Genomic DNA, 17333 nt, shown 5'->3' on the forward strand with positions numbered 1-17333 from the left:
CTATGTTGTTCACAAACATCAACCTAGGGACCCTCTGTTGCATCTTCTGCCCATTACGGATGTAAGCTAAAGAACCCCAGGTGCTCAAAATTATCCTGAAACCCCCAAATACGGTATGCCTCATCATATTGTACTTTAGGCACGTCAAACTCAAAAATGTTTTTTTCTTTATGCACTATGTTAGTACAAAGTATTCTTTAAACGTGTCTGGCATGAAGTCATCCTGCAATGATCCGATATATTATATTTCTCAATGTGCTGCGACACCTCTAACTTCGTGTCTTGTAGTGTCATTCTAAAAAAAGGAGAAAAAAAAGGAAGCAAATATTTAGAAATGGTTCCAACATCGTGCTTCTTAAGCACACGTAAGTAGGCGACCTTTGTTAAGGCGGCTCGGTACAGTAGACATTTTCAACAAGATTTAACAGCACTCAAATGAGAAGGGAAGGAAACTACAGCGTTACGGCTATCCGCGCTCACCCCAAGGCCACAATCCACGTACGCATGTGGGCGCACCCAGCTGCTTACTGGCGCATCTAGCTGTCATAGACACCGGATACTTTTTCAGACCCAGTCGCTAACCTATCAGGAATGCTATGCCACCTAGTAGCTACCGCATACGCGGCTGTGAACTAGAGGTTGTGCGATCCGTTATAGACATGGTTGGCACACTTCGCGCAGGGAAACAACCGTGCAAGAAATGGCTACCAGAAGTCATGCGCTAAATCGAGGGCCGAGCTATTGGGCGTGACGTAGGTGAACTGGAAGGACTAAGTTTCAACTAATTTGCTAAGCTAATGAAGTGAGACTTAACCCGATACGTAGCTATATGTTATTTATTCGGCTGCATTCCACTGTCTCTGCCCGCGTCGAGAAGCGCGAGAGAAGAAGAAAAATAAATAATGGATAGAAAAGGGACGATAACCTTTACAAATGGTTCTAACATCGTGGGTCGTAACCACACGTACGCAGGCGCCATGAAGCCGGCTATTTCAACACAATCATGACGATGGGGATGATAATCGCCATTCTTTAAAGCCCATATGTTTCTGCAACTAGTTTGCTCGAGCTAGCCTTACCCTTATCATTTTTGCCTTTGTCGATAATGTTCACGCTGCCTTCACACCCCCAATCAGATTTCTTTTTTCTTTTAATTACTTGCTTTACTTGCACTAAGTCACTAATCTTCTGCCTCTTGCTCTTTGCACCCAACTCCCACCCAACGGGTGGGAGTTGGTGCAGGTCACCACAGAGTGTCATGTGAAGGCCTCAAGGGGACATCAAACTGAAAGCATATTTGTTTAAGGTGTCGTTGAGTTCAGCGAGCAAAGCGCTGATCATATTCAACTCGTCCATAAACACAGAAATCACATCCCGCATTCCGCTCCTGTACAAGCTGATTGTATCGATGTTCATGCCAGGCCCCCTGACGCCTGCAGTGCACAATCTGAAGGCAGAGTACATGCTTGTGCCGCAGATGGCTATCGCAGCCTTGCAGGCTGATGCACAGACAATGTGCGCATTAGTGTTGTCATCGCTGGTGCAGAGGCTGTCAACAATGCCTGTATTGAGGCTCATGACAAAGGTCTTCCCACTACTTGCTGGTCCAGTGAGGAAGATCTGTAGCGGTGGTTACGAATGACCCTCCCTGTAGGGAATGAGGCACTACATGTAATACAGAAGTTGCTTATCTTGGCCGCCATTAACCATCCAAAATTGGCGCCGGAACTCAGCGGCTGACATTATCTTGTCGCGATTCTTTGCGACAGCAGAGTTTCTACAGCAGAATGTCATCGTTATTCGGCCGAAGCATTTTTGCGGGAAGGTCATGTTGTAATAACTCCACCTCATCAGTATTCCATTTCGCACACATAGCAACAGCGCGCTTTGCAGGTGGTCCCCCTACCTCGCCAGGCTCTGTGACGCGTAGAGTCTCTCAGATTTGGATGGTGTTTTGAATGTCTAATTTTGAGCAGAATTCGTGCATCCATGCATGCAGGAGCAGTTAGTTGTGATTGTAGATGGTCATCAACTTGTCACAATCAAGGACATGGGCTCCCTTATTTTGAAACGAGTAGTTCAGCAGCATCATATCTGTTGGATAGCATTGCTGTTTAGCAGAGTCGTAATCAGTATATCTTATGGTGCGAGGTACATTTTTCCTGCCATAGCAGCCGTCCGTCATGTAGTAGAGGGCGGAGGACTGTGCTAATGTCACAATTTCCAAGCGAAGCAGCCTGCATTCATACTTTTCGATGGAAAGTTCCTTTAAAGCGTTGGTGCCTTCATCATCGAGGCAGTGCTGCTGCAGGGGCGTCTTTTTGACACGCTGTCACTCATCGTACCACCAGGTACGAATGAACACTATATCGCGACTCGACTTTAGACATGCCAAGCCTAAGCAGGTACCAAGCCGCTTCCTGGCTGCTAATTTCAGCCCTATTAAGAATCTCCATCCCCAGCTTTTTCAGAGTTGGTGAAGTCAGCGTCAGGAAACTGTTAACTCAGCTGACTGAGTCTGCGGTGAAGGTTGCTTATGCTACGGTTAGTCTTGTTGAAGTAATCAAGTACATACGTACGTTGCGCACGAGTGCTTCTCTAGGATGTATAGTATATCAAAGTTCGATCGCAATTTGGGGCCAATGTAGGGGCTCAAAATGCTTACCCAAATCTGATCGACGCGCCTTTTCAAGAAAACCATAGGTAGTTTGATGCGAGTCCTGATGACGTTCAGGTATCGAGCCTCATCCACACGGTGTGGGTCTAGGAATGCTTCGAGACTGCCGTAAGTGCGTGTCTCAAGGTGGCCGTGCGGCACGAAAAACGTCCTCGTGTAGCTTGCGGTGCGCATATTCTGCGGTCATGGGGAGCGACATACGCGTGTGTGTCATTGGCCAGAAAGTGGTGCCGAACCGACACTTGTATGCACCTTTCTTAAAGCAGGTGAACGTATGGGAGTGGGCGTTGATAATCCTCAATGCTCAAAGCTTACCAGCAAGTCAATCAGATCACCAGAGTTCAGCATGTGATCACTGACCTCTTCGTTGGGATAATTGTCTAGCCATGTAACATGAATGATGACCCTCCTCACCAGTAATTACGAAGTAGTTATGACGCAGTAACACGACTGATCCCACGGTCAATGAATTAAACACCTTTTTTATTTGGCGTAACTGTGCTAAGAAAAAGAAGCAGTAGTAAAAACACAATGATAGCGACGAGCACTTTCGTTGGACCTAGAAATATGGACCCCTATTAGTAGAGAGCCTTACGCTGGAATTGTTCGCAATTGCAAATTTATGTCAATCCTGATGCTGGATATATTAGAAAGGGCAGCCGGCCAATTCTGAATAGCATTTACGAACACTGAGCTTTGCCAATTTGGCCCCTGACCAAATAGATCAAATTCATTTTTGATTTATGTATATATCACCGCTCAAAAAAAAACAGCGTCTTCCAGTGCCTTCCAATGTGAAACCAGTATGTTTTTGGCATTGGATTCCACCGGGGACGCTTGCGCTTGCTGGGAGTCACCGAGACAATGATGAGATCGATGGATTCAAGCTGCCTCACACTGGACGAGAGGCTGGCTTCAGCGCTATGACGCCGGGGCGCCCTATAATTTGTTATAAATGCGCTGGTTCTCGTGGGGGTTCGCTGGCTCACACTGGAAACGGCACTGGTTACGTTTCTGCCGCACTGGTTTTAGTATGCAAGGAGTATGGGCACTGTTGAATATTGAATGCGTGATACAACTTTATTGGAAGATACAAGCCTGCCATTCTAAGTAACGCTATATTTTCAGCTCATAAATGTATGTTTTGTGTAGCAGCCTAGAATAAAGGTACGTCAGCTGCTTCGTATATTCACGCATACGTTTCACTGAAGATCACTTTAGTTCTTGCATTTCCCTTTTGACTGTGTAGGTAGCTATTCGATGAAAATACGCAAAAACGCAGATAATGTTTTTTTTTATTTTTGTAGATTATATTTTTGTTTCAGCTTGGCTTCAAGGAGGGCTCATTGATCAGCAAAAGTGCATGTTTACATTATGTGCACGTTCACCGCAATTCTTCTGTCAGTGTCCGTGACGTGTTCCAGTAGTGATTTTATATTTATAAGCGATGATGCAACCGATGACTGCGAGTTGTCGCAGTGTCGTGGTGTCAGCACAAAATAGTCGTTCGGACATGTTCGAACGTACACCAGGAAGCGTGGCGCCAATTGATATTATCGCATCGATAACAAAGCTGAAGCAAATCGTGGGCTTCCACTTTCTCTACTGTACTAAAATAATAGTCGAAAAGCGCTGAGGCTCAAATACAAACATATAACATTCGCTAGTTACTCGCGAATATGTATTACAGTGATAATCTGGTGAAAAACTTTCACCGTAAAAAGATGTACGCGTGGTCGTGGTATTGTTAGTTAATTACTAAATTTGCGTTATTTATATTCCCGCAGGCGGCATCAACCACAGCACTGAGAGAGTACAATACCAAGACAAAAACAACGAATGTGCTGTGTTTGCAATACCAAATGGAAAGCATGGTAAATATATGCCTTAAGTTTCGCAGCAAGAAAATATAACATAGTGCGTAAACTACCTGTAAAGGATCGTTCCTCTGAAATAATTTTACTAGAAATCATCAGAATGTTTGCATATTCAACGTCCTAAGTATTTAGAAGTATTATGCGTAATTATTTATGCAGACACACCAGTTATTATTTTCATAGTTGTCAGTATGCTCTTCCTGTTTGTTTAGAATGCATAAAACTGATGCTTCTTCTAGAGTTTGATTTCAGGTAGGTATCTGAGGTCATGAGATATGTGCGCTATCAAAATAATAACCACACGATAAGATGTTCCTCAACCACGATTCAGCAATTGCATGTCGTGTTGATCGATTCCTTAATGTAGCGATCCACATCGTCAGTGGCCAGGGGGCAAGGAAAAGGAGGTAGACGAAGAAGGGACGCTGGCTTAAGAATGTATCATTAAACTAATGGAGTTGCTCAATGTTCAAAATAATTATTTCCTTTATGCTGCAAAAAACTGACAAGTCCCCTTATTAACAACGAAGATGTCTTGCTGCTGATAGGTCTAGGAAGCCAGGAAATTATATCGCAACGTTCAGTTTTCATTATTACTTTAATTCAAGTGAATCACCGAAGAGTTAGGGCCAACAGTTATATGAATTTTGCTTAGACGAAGGCACACTACTCAGTTAATGTTTGAAGCAGCAGCTTGCTGCAGTACCTGCCTCAAATCGCCATGAAGAACAATATTCACGATTTCTCTCTAAAAATAAAATTCTCAACATGATAACAACGCTCAATTTACGACAAACCTGTTTTTTACACACTAGTGATTTCTCCTGCATTGGCACACCTTGACAGCATGCGCGATCTTTTGTTTTGTGTGCTCGTGTTTGTTATAGTGTGCAAAATTTGTTAAGCCTGTTCGTGCATCAGTAAAGGTACATCATACATTGTGCTCATGCCTCAGTGGTAGTTTGAAATTGCAGTTTTCTGCACACAAAGCAAACTTCTATTACATGCCTGAAACTTAAATTGCAATAATTGCGCCTCATGAGGTTCGGTGAACACGGGCTTGTTTGTAAGTTTCTTTAGCATTCCTTTTCCTTTAACACATGGCGGAATAAGAGCTGTAAATGATATTGCGTTCACAATAGTTCTCTTTGCAATTAACAGCCAATACAGAGTGAGAGGACAACTTGTGTTACAGAAAACTTAGCTTAGCCAAAGCTGGACACTGTGACTGCGTAACCTATTAGGAACGATATCAGCATGGAAAAATTCTTTGCGAACTTATCAGCAACTACATTAAGTAGGGGTGTTCAGAGCTGAGAATTGATATTCAGTGATGTGCCCTTGACGCATCGCCTGAAAGCGAGCACTTTGTCGAGGTAATCGTGTCTGTTTGTGACTCACTCAAGGTGAAATCGTGAAAAAAGCAGAACGGTACAGAATTGCGTTGATTTATGTTGGGTTTGCTAAAGCTCAGCAGAAAGTTGTTGTTATGTGCGTGCCATCTATCTGCCAGCGTTGTGTACGGTTCCCAACCCGCACAGTACGCGCAATTTTAAGAGAACAGAATGACCTGGCAAGCGCTCTAAAACTGAGAGGAGACTGTAAAATAATGGGAAAACACCTATTGTATAAAACTGAGTAGCTGCAAGAAACGATACGACTAGAGATCAATGTTCGTTCACTGTTCTGAGTTGAAATATACACATGCGTTTGTCAGTGTTCGCATACCTATCATAGGCTCTTGTTCAGATCTGTGTTTCATTTGAACGTGACTGCAAGTTGTTAGCCCATGTATATTGCTCAGCCACTGCCAATAAACAAAGCGATGCTTACTTGCTTCACATTATTTTTGCCAGTCGAGGCGTATTTGGTCATCTGGTGGTGTGGCGAATATATACGGTAGTCGGTTCGCATACTAAACATGCGAATGAGGAACAATAAGAAATAAAGTAACACATATTGTTTGAGAAAGAGAGAGCGAAAATGGACAGCAAAAGAAAAAAATAACAGTCAGGGAGACGGGTGAATGTAAACACTAGCAACAAAACACCGCCCAAGTACTCCATACCGATGGTTAACTAGCGACGCTGAAACCTGCGGCCCGAATGTTTATCACTGGGTTAGTCCCGACAGTTCATTAAACGATGGCTTGGCACGCTGCCGCATCCTCGGTACGCAGTTGTTGCTTGCGCTTGGCTGCACGAGCCGCTTCTTGCGCCCGGGCTGCACCATCGGCACGGCGTAGACGAGCTCGTTTTCCGTTGTGCTTGCGGCATTGCTTAGCAAAAGCTGCCTGCTCCCAAGGAGTACGTATGGCACGTGACCCACCCGTTTTGGAGCCGGCGAGAAACTGCTGCACGCGCGCTCGGCTGCGATGGCGAGCGACGACGTCCATGATGGCGCAGCTGATTCAACACCACCTATATGGCACAACGCCTTTGCACTTCGATCCATGACGTCATCTTAACAGGCCAGAATGCCATAGAATCTAATGTGGATGCTCCCGAGTAGGCAGCAGGCATTTTGACGTTACCACTTTCATCACGCCAGCCTTGTGAATAGAAATTTCGGGCCAGGTATACGCCATGGATCGGAGTAAACAGGCCTTGTGCTATTTAGGTGCTGTTCGTCGCTAATCACTCGCCTCTCTTTCTCCCCTATTTTTCGCGCATGCGCATGGAGTTGCGCCAGAGTAGTCTTTGGCGTACAGGTGACCGATGGACTAACGGATGGACGGACGGGCAAATCGGCTAGCCATATACAGCTTCGTTGTAAAAACATCTTTAATGAGGCTAAGGTTGGTTTGGTTTGCAGGAGTGGTTCCCTCTTCACGAAAATCCGTGCGCCCTCTTGGTTGCGACGACCCCTCTCAACCAACATGATCTGGTCCTGAGAGGTGGGAGATGGGTAGCGGCGTCTCCCGCTGATCTTTGGGTGTGGTTAGGGAGTAGATGAGGTACGGCTGTACTTTGTTTGCAATATACGACATTGTGCCGGAGTGTTCGAAGCTGTTCGCAGTATATATATATATATATTGTTCGTCATATTGAGTAGGGAACGTGAGAAGAAGCCTCCTTAGGTGCAGGAACGTGTTTGTTTGCAACAATCTGAGGGATGTGTCTTGCGTCTTCGTGTTCTGTGGATACGCTGGTTCTTTGGTTTAGTCTGTAGTGTTGCGTGATTTCTTGCTATGTTTTCAGTCTAGTGAGCTCTTCTGTGTCCTCCGGGACCTGGTCGATAATTTCTCGGGCCTTGGAGTGGGTGAGTTTGTTGCCCTCTAGGACGGTGTGAGCGGGTGTCCACACTATTTCAAGATTTCTTTCTGGCAGCTTGGCTATTAATATGCGTTCAGTCGCCCATGCCACCCAGCCCGATGTAAAGGTCCTGCACACTTCTTGGGAATCAGTTGTAATGACAGTTTCCTTAGTCTGGTGGGAGGGTTAAAGCCACGGCTACTTCCTGCACCTCCTGTGTTGTTTCGTCTGGCTGCATCTCTGCTCCTGTGGCTGCATCTGTGTAGACCACCACCTAGAGGGACCCTTAAGCCCTGCCTATGGCCTTGGCTCTTACGTCGCGTCGCCCTTGGTGGTGGGCAGGGTGCATATTTTTCGATAATCGATAGATCATGACGTGACGTCGCCAATCTTCATAGTGGGATCTTCTGTCTGGGTGGTTTATCATCAATTGGAGAGTTGCGCTTGAATTTCTAAAGAACTTTCGGTGCTTTTCATATCATGGCTAGGCGGATTTTATTACTGAACAGGTGGCCCTCTATTAGTATCTAAACCGTGGTATGGAGGTTCATGCGGCGAAGGCGGCCTCTGGCCATGTTTACAGGGAGACCAAGGGCTTGCTTTGCAGTTTTTCGAAGGAGTGTGTTTTGTTTTTCTTTTTCGGTTTTCATCAGTACCACGTACGCAAGTAGCGGGGCTTGCGCAAATTAACAAGAACCATATTTCCCTTTCCATCATGACGACAGCACATGCAGCAACGTCTTTCGGCTCGCTATTTCAGTTAACGCCGGTGCCATTGCGTTTAATTCTCTTCTAGCATGAAAGGTACAGTTTCCTTTCTCTGAGTTGTTTTGACGCGTTTATTGCCTAATTCATGCCAGCATTTAGGGAATGAAGGTTTTAATGAACCAATAAAGAAACTTGACGAGACCACTTCCCAGGACGCTATGATCACTCCAATCAGCTTGAATTTTCTCAAAGTCATCAAAACAAGAGTGGATTTTGAATCAAAAGAAAGCGTGCAGGACAGAAAGGCTTGAAACCTGAGTTTATTCTGTCCAATTGAAGACGAAATTAAAGAAAAGGATGTCTTAGGCCCGCGTGTAGCACTAGTCATTCGTTGATAGCGTGTTTGCCGACCATAATGTCACTGCGCGTGAGCGCTAAATCAAGTGGGGCTCTCAGAAATCTCGCGCGCTTTCTTTGCAGATCGGAAAAAATTAGACCTACACCATATTTCATCACAGAAAGTAATTAATTGGATCTTTCTCAGTAGGCTGTACAACTTCTCTATTGAAGATTTTCCATTTAAATAAATGCTTTGAAATTTCGTTAAATATTGATTGGTATTTATTTAAAGAATATGTTGGGTTTTGCGTGCCAAAGCAACTTTCTGATTATGAGGCACGCCGTAGTGGAGGACTCCGGAAATTTCCACCACCTGGTTTTCTTTAACGTGCACCTAAATTACACGGGTGTTCTCGCATTTCGCCCCTATCGAATTGCGGCCGCAGTGGCCGGGATTCGATCCCGCGACCTCGTGCTCTGCAGCCTAACACCATAGCCACTGAGTAACCACGGCGGGTCTTGGCATTTATTCAACTAATCTCATATTTAAAAAAAGAGAACTGAGCTGCTCAAGATGAGAGAGAACTTTACCAAGTTGGAAGCAATCTCGTAGCTTACTCGCAGATTTTTTAAAACTTGGCACATGTTAGCGGAAACTAGTTTATTCTGTCTTCATTGCCTCATAGTGTTCTGGATGTTTATTTTTTTCCAATTAACCTTTTTCTTTCAGCCAGTTTTATACATATACTAGTATAAACAATTCTAATTATAGTAATGGCTTTATTTATTCTTTACGTGCAAATATGCGGAAAGCTATTTATGTGTTATGTTCGAAAGTAAAGGAAGCAAGCACAGGCCAGACCAGAAGCCAGCCCACAAAACGTCGTCATCAGCAATTTATGTAGTGGCAACTATCTTCTACCAGTGGCGCCTAACACACCCTTCTGCGGTAGAAGTGTCATTCCGCCCGTCTAATGAGCCGCAGAGCACGAAGAATTAAAAATAGTCAGTCTCGAAGAATAGACACTGCCACGGTTCGACGGAACAGAAGATAGAGAAGATGTATCAGGCACATCGAGTAGTCTTGTACCGATCGTCATGCGTTAGCAAATGACGCGGTTTGGGCCCGGATATCAAAAATGGAGCTTTCCAAGAAGTCCCACAAGTCATGATGGCAATCAAGCAATCACGAAGGAACAAGTAGAAAATCGTCGCGGTAGCACTGGTAGTAAAAGCACTTCTGTTTCTTTTTGTAAACAGCAAGTGTTTTGTTCTATGGGCGAGTGGCCGAGCGGTCTCAGCCCGGGCTATGGCGTCATACACGTACTTATTGGATGAGACTGCAGTAGAAAAAAAGAAACATCTCCAATGGCAAAGTTGGATCATTTCTGAACAAAAGGAAACATGGAGAGGATCCAGCACTACTGCGGCGGGAAGAATTATACGCGACGGTTACGTATAGCAACACAAAGTCCCAAAACCAGTGGTCAGCTGACGCCATACTTAAAAGGCATGCCCGTTGGTATGGTACAATGTGGAGATCCTTTGCTAGGTGGAGCGGCAACGAAGACCACTGTGGAATGCATAAAATGAACGTACAGCCTTGGTCGCTTAACATTTGATGCGGAGCGAAGTTGCACTAAATTTAGTCTACGGAGGAGAAAGTCTGCCACCTTTATAGCAATGCTGGTCGGAAAGGGATAGTGTCATTGCGTAATGCGTGGCGTAATTGGAAGTGACTGCGACCTACTTGCTTTCTAAAACACATGCTGAAAGGAACCGATATGTTCTTCATGGACAGAGATGAACGGCTCAGGTGGGAACACGGATTAAAATATACAACAGCCGTGACTCGGCTATCTAGCAATGCATTTGGCGCGGTCTACATATGACCTACCGCTAACAGGTGCCCAGTATTCCTTGTTCTCTCGTCCTCCACTGACCTCCTTTCTCTTTTATGGTTTTCCCGAAGCAATCTCGCCCTTTCTGCCTTCCCGACCATTTGGCGCAATATATTCATACCGTGCGGTGGTCAAGTCTTGAAACTAACGGGTCGAGAATCATTTCCGCTCTCAAAATATTAATTGCCCGGATGGCGCGTTATCAGTTTCGTTGCTGCTTGAAGCGATATATCATTGCGGCGCGTTTTTCCTTCTGTTGTGACTGCAACAAGCAAAGATACTATCAGCCCATTTCAAAGAGCAAGAAAGTATTGTGTTGCAGAAGTCACGCGTGGCTTTTCTATTAATAGCGATAGAGGTAATAACAGCGAGCAATTTGAGGGCAGCAGTAGCAACGTATTGGCTTGTGATGGTGCTTACCGGTACTAAGCTACTCGAAGTAGACTACAGTACGAAATGTCTTGTGTCAATTGTGGCAAGTGTGCCACTGCATTATTGACTGTCACTTGGACATTGCGGCATTTATTTTAAGCAGAGTCCCAGCAGGTAACTCAATTGTAATGAAGACATTTAAAGTAGTACGCTTAGATATGCACTGCTGCCGTCAGTCCCCAACTTAAGTGCTGTAGTTTGCTGTAAACCCCCTGACATCTTTGATGGTAGCTGGGGATGTCAGCCTCGTGGCAGGCCTTTATGATGTATAGCATGCTGGTTGAAGCACGTGAAGACAAAGGCTGAAAGATACCGTAAATTTGTGTTCATGAACATAGAAGAGATACCAAATTACGCTCAAGTATGCAAAGCTAAGATCAGATTTTATTTAGCGATGCACTCAATGCACACAGAGGTAAGGCAATTTACAGCTTTTCATGCGTGTTTCTTACTAACAAGTGGAACATTAAAAATGCCTATCACCTTAAAAAAAGTGGCACGTTTAATGCCCGCTACTGTGACGCCAGCACTTACAATAGTCCAGTTAAATTTTAATAGCTATTAAATATCCCTTGATCTTCGGCAGGGTACAACCGCTACTCGCTAGTGAACGCACATATACAGCGCCATGCGGGCGACAGCGGAAATGCGCGCACATCTCTATACAACAAAAGTTTGTGAACAGAAACAAGCAAACTATTACTCGGTACATGTCACACCGTGAGTGGGCCGCTGGAGGCGGCGTCGGTCTGGGTTCTACTAAGCAGTTTCTACACCATCTATAATTTGTGCCACAAAGCAGCGCGCTCACTATGACATAAGTTGTTATATCTTATCAGGCGAATCTGCGCTCATATTTACCTCACTCAGTGGGTGAGACGTCATTTGTCGTTGGGCTGACGATACCCGGTAAGTAAAATAGACCATTTCTTCCGGCATGGCAGAGATCGAAGGTGAGGACGTTGCATCGGACTAAGCAGGCACGGCTAATCCACTAAAGTTGCGGCGCAAACAGTCATATGTGAGAGAGACGCCGAAGGGACCCGGCGGAGTGACCAGCATATCAAAAACTCTGGAGTAGGGATGTCTCGGTACAAAGAGGCGGAGGTAATGACCGGTATGGTATACACTATACCTGTATATAGGGTGAGTTACGGGATCTCTAAAAATCGCCTGTTGCAAATTGCATAATTTCTGTCCTCGAGCTCTGTTAATCAGCGAGCGGGATATTACTTGCAGGAAAAATAGAAACACGTACTCAACTAAATAAATAAATTCAATGAATAATTTCGGAGTTATTTACTTGACGGCACATTTGGCATTTCGCGAATTGTAGCTGGAGACCTTGCAAGGCAAGTCCACTTTTACTAAATTTCCAAAATGACACCAGTTCGGAGATAAACGCGATCAAACTCACCTTGAAAATGCAGTGTTCTTCCAGTTACTTTTCCAATAAAAGCTTCTTTTGTGTACTGAGCACAAAACTACCTGAACACTCATGCGTTTCATCCCACATTTTGGGAAATATCACAAACTGGCGTAATCCTGGAAATTTATTTCAAGTAGATACGCCTTCTGAACTCCCCGGCTACAATTCCTAAATAGGAATACGTGCTGTGAAGTAATTGATGAAGACGTCAATTAATGAAATTTCGTTATATATGTTCAATGTGTGTTGCGATTTCTCATGGCAGTAGGCCGCCTCTTCGAATAATAGAGCTCAAGAACAAGACTTAAGCAATTGGTTGAAGGCGATTTTTAGAAATTCCCTAAAGTTTAAGAATAATCTCTCCATAAAGTGCTATTATTCATGGTCAACATGCGCGTAGAGGCGGTGCTGCGCTGGGCCTCGAGCAGCTCTATCGACGCATGTAGACTTCCCGATACATCTCGTCCCCGATTTGAAGCAGCTATGCTTCTAATAATAGCTTAACGAGCGTGCCCAGCAAATAAGTCCTATGAGTGTAAATCTTTCACGTGAAAACTATTTGTTCATCATTACAACGTCAGATAAAAATCTCCAAACCCATCAATTTCACTAAATCCTGCCATGTTCTGCATCACTGCACTCTTCAGGGTAATTTCTAACAAATCGCCGCTTCGTCTTTTGTTTTACAGGCAACAAGCTTGTGTACGAGCTTCGTGTAAAAAATTCATCTTTAAGTAATGCTTATACTTCAGAGTGCGCAAGAATATACGGAAACTTGACGCGAGGAAAAACATCGCACCGTCTCTATTATCCTAAGTGCCAAACTCTTATGAGACATCGTTTAGAGTGGTTTTCCGTGGGCAAATTTCTTAGAAATAAATGATTCATTACACTATGTAGTCCTTTTTGAATTTATGAACATTGTGATAGTCATTTCTATCTGTGCTGCGCTGAATAATTTTCCTAAACTGACTATTTGGCAGAGGACTTCATACTTACTACAAGGCGAAGTAAGCAGCTAAATTTAACTAATCATGACATTGTCATCTATTTTTGCCAATAATTTGATTTGAAAGAAAGCTTAATCAGTACGTGCGCTGAAAGACTAAGAATTTTGTCAGACAGTGCTGCTGCACTTCCAGTCCAAAAATTCAGATGTCTGACAGTGACCTCGATATTTTCTCCGCAACAGTATGCGACTCACGGAAAACTTATGGTATGGGATTCATGGAGACTGTTGTCATGCTGTCATGACGGCAATAATATGACTCTGTTAGTTCTACTAGTCAAGAATTTTTTAAGTCTCTTTACTTTTATATAAGATGGTGTATTTCTCGTATATCTGTATTTTACACGTCCTATAAGTAAAACCTCAAACGAATCATTCCTGGGCCTCGTTGCGTATGACCACACGTTATATGTGCACAGTTAGGTGCATACCAAACGTTGCAGTCTTCAAAGATGCTGAGTGCATTCTGAGTCGGTCGTTTATTCATCAACCCGTCTAGTCAAGGTAAAGTTTACAGTAGATGAGCGAAATCTTGTTAAGGACCTCAGTGGCTCAACTCACAAGGAGCTTTACATTTCTCTTCTCACATTCATCTTTTGCGTTTTTCTTTTCGCTTCGATCACATATTAGGATGCACAACGTAGACAGTTTAGAAGGGGCAGTGAAAACTACGTCCACCTTGAGTCCTACATTTTTCAGGTACTGCGAAACTGCGCGTATGTATGGAATCACTACAACCTTCTTTTTTGCACTTTTCTTACCCCGCGCACTTTGCACTGGTTCTTTCCCGCCACATACCCGACACCCAAGTGCCGCTTTTGCCCTGTCCCGATATCAGATCTCTCCCATATCATGTGGAAATGCGCTATCAAAACTCCCTCCCCGCACGCTCAAACCATTAATTAGTAGCGAGGAGCTGTGGAAGACTGCCCTGCGCAGCTCCGATTCCACCCTACAGGACCAAGTCCTGAGGTGGTCTGAGGAGGTAGCGGAGGCGTACCACGACTGGTTGCCGGGCGTCTAGCTACATAATGGGGAGACGGACGCCTGCTGGGACTCGAGTACTTTGACCTCCCTCTCCGCCCCCCTCCGGCACCTCCCGTCTCTTAAAAGGGGAATAAAGTTCATTCATTCATTCTTCTTTCTCTACTCCTCATGAAAGCTGAAATTGAAAAACACAACATCATCATCAGAAAAGCAATGAAGAGCGCACTAGGACTCCCCAGTACGACCTCAACCACGACACTTATCAAACTTGGCCTACACAACACCTAGGAAGAAATGAGTGAAGCGCACAGAGCCAGCCAGCTGGAACTCCTTAAGCTGACTCAAACAGGCAGAGCAGTACTTCGAAAACTCGCATACAGTGAAAAATTCATAGCAGACTCAGACGCAAAAGCCCGATTGCCGCCCCTTCTTTGTGACCCTATCTCAGTTGCTCCAATACCTCGCAACATGCATGCAACATACCACAAGGACCGAAGACAAGCAAGAGTTACAGCGCTTATCCAGAAATACCCAAAGAACCCCAACACGAGATATAGAGATGCGGCAAAAATACCCAGGTAGAAGAACATACGCATTTATCGTGACCAACAACCAAGGGAAGGAGCTAATCGCTGCCACCATACCGGCCAGAAATCCAGAAACGGAGGAGGAAGTGGCCATTGTCCTCGGCATCTCCACGTGCAAAGACACAGCAATCATCTTGAGTGACTCGCAAACAGCATGTAGAAACCTACGAAAAGGCCGAATTTCTGCCGCGGCAGTGAAGATTCTGAAAGAAATAACAAGACGCCAAGACCTACCCGAAACCTACGTCGCATGAACCCTGGGCCACGAACACCTGGCAGGAAACGAAGCAGCACATGCTGTCACCCGAGAGCATACCAGCCAGAATTTCCTGCCGCACGGTCTCCGTAAAGGGACTAGGGCGGAAGACATTCCCATCAACTACGCCGTAATATTGCAACATTACTGACTGGAAAGAATACAATAGCCTCTACCACATGCAAAATTAAGCAAGGAAGAAGCCACCGCCCTCCGCAGACTACAAACGAATACGTCTGTACATAGAATTATTACGCACCGAATGCACCCCACATACCTATTCCGATATTGTGGTGTACCAGACACCCTCCAACAGATGGTGTTAGTGTGCCCACACCGCGAGAAAAACAGTCAAGATGATGCCTCAGAACCGCTATAAGCAATCGAAGAAACGTTGGAGGCAATGTTAAAGGCACAGAGCCTGGAAGATCAGCGAAGTCTAGTGGACCGGGCCCTGGCTGCGGCATTAGCCAACGGCTTTCTGGACTAAGAGAGCCACTCACCTAGGGCGAAGAAAGAACACGTTCTCGCGGTTTCTTACAATAAACGTTCATTCCTGCTCCTCCTCTAACGGCCACTAACAGACTAGAGCTTTCCATACGTGAAACCTGCAAAATAAACTTGTGCTCGACCTTCTGTAAACAAGACTTCTTTAAAGCCAGGTTCCGGTACGACAAAGCTATCGCTCGTTTGGCGAGCTTCGCGTGAAGGGTAATGAAGTGAACGGCTTTTCTTGGAGTGTGATCTAGATTCCAAACAAACACGCTTTTCCCATTTAAAATACAAAGCGATGGTTAAAAACTGCAACATCCCACTGGCGGGAAGTTCAAAGGTACAAGACAAAGGACGTCAACAACCATTTAAAAAAGCTAACACCCTGCAGTTTGTGGTGCCGTAAATGGAGCTCCTATGAAGCTGCTCCTCCAGCTTACGCTTTGAGTATGCACTGCGCAGCCCTGCGACTTTTGCATTACGAGCACGCATCGAAACGTTAAAGTACTCTGAAGCGCTTTCGATTTAAATAAATGGCAAACATTACAAAATTTTATTTTCATATTTCAATGGTAATGAAAGTTTTCTGGCTACTGTCTAATGCCTGAACATTTGTTAACCATGTTTTAAATGATATGAGTCAGGTGCGGATAGCACAGCCGATGGCATTGAGCGTTAAAGTCAACATGTTTTTCTCACCTTCAGTTTCTTCGAGTACAGCTGCGGATCGAACCGCGCAAAGCGTTTCTCGGTTAACCTTTGTCGCGCATTGAGACGCTGGGCGCGTTACGATCCGCAATTGTGCTCGAAGAAACTGACGCATTAAAGACACCTTTGCCAGCAATGCAAGATGCAATCAAGGCCACAGCGATTGCGGCATCCTATTCAATCTCCTTGTCAACCATTCCAGCAGAGTGGGACAGACTAATTAGGGCCTTTTCTCACGTCCACTTACACAAGGAGTGAGTGAATTAGAACTTTATCTAGGTCCTGAGGGGAAATCAATCCGGCGGCTCCACCCAGGTCGGGGCCGATAGACAGAGTCCTTCGGCGACGGCCCGGGCCCTCTGGACAGCATTGAGCTGAGCGATGAGCTCTGTGCTCCTGAGCGCTGAGTCCCAGGAAGAATGGTCGGGAAAGTCCGTACTCGCGTTGGCAGGGCACAGCCAGAGCATCTGTTCGAAGTTGTATTCTTGGCCGCAGTGGGGGCATTCAGTAGGAAGGTCAGGATTGATCCTGCTTAGTGCTGTTGGTGTGATGTATGTCCTAGTCTGCAACTGTCTGTAAGTGACAGCCTGTGCTTTTTTGAGCTTTCAGTGAGGAGAAGGAAAAATTCTTCGTGATAACCTATGATTTGAAGTGATTTCGTGGTATGATACGAGTGG

General features: G+C 44.9%; 1 protein-coding gene across 3 annotated transcripts in view; it reads left to right on the forward strand.

Moving 5' to 3' along the window:
* The window catches only part of LOC142587770 (uncharacterized), a 47944-nt gene that overhangs the window by 16006 nt on the left and 14605 nt on the right, over positions 1-17333 (forward strand). For 2 of the 3 annotated variants that reach the window (XM_075699011.1, XM_075699012.1), the window contains exon 4: positions 4465-4551. In XM_075699011.1, coding sequence (XP_075555126.1) covers positions 4465-4551 — 87 coding nt within the window. Of the gene's footprint in view, positions 1-4464; positions 4552-13306; positions 13529-17333 lie in introns of those variants that run through there. The other variant, XR_012829621.1, reaches the window with a different exon arrangement.

This window comes from Dermacentor variabilis, chromosome 7 (assembly GCF_050947875.1).
Source record: "Dermacentor variabilis isolate Ectoservices chromosome 7, ASM5094787v1, whole genome shotgun sequence".
Classification (NCBI taxonomy): Eukaryota; Metazoa; Arthropoda; class Arachnida; order Ixodida; family Ixodidae; genus Dermacentor; species Dermacentor variabilis.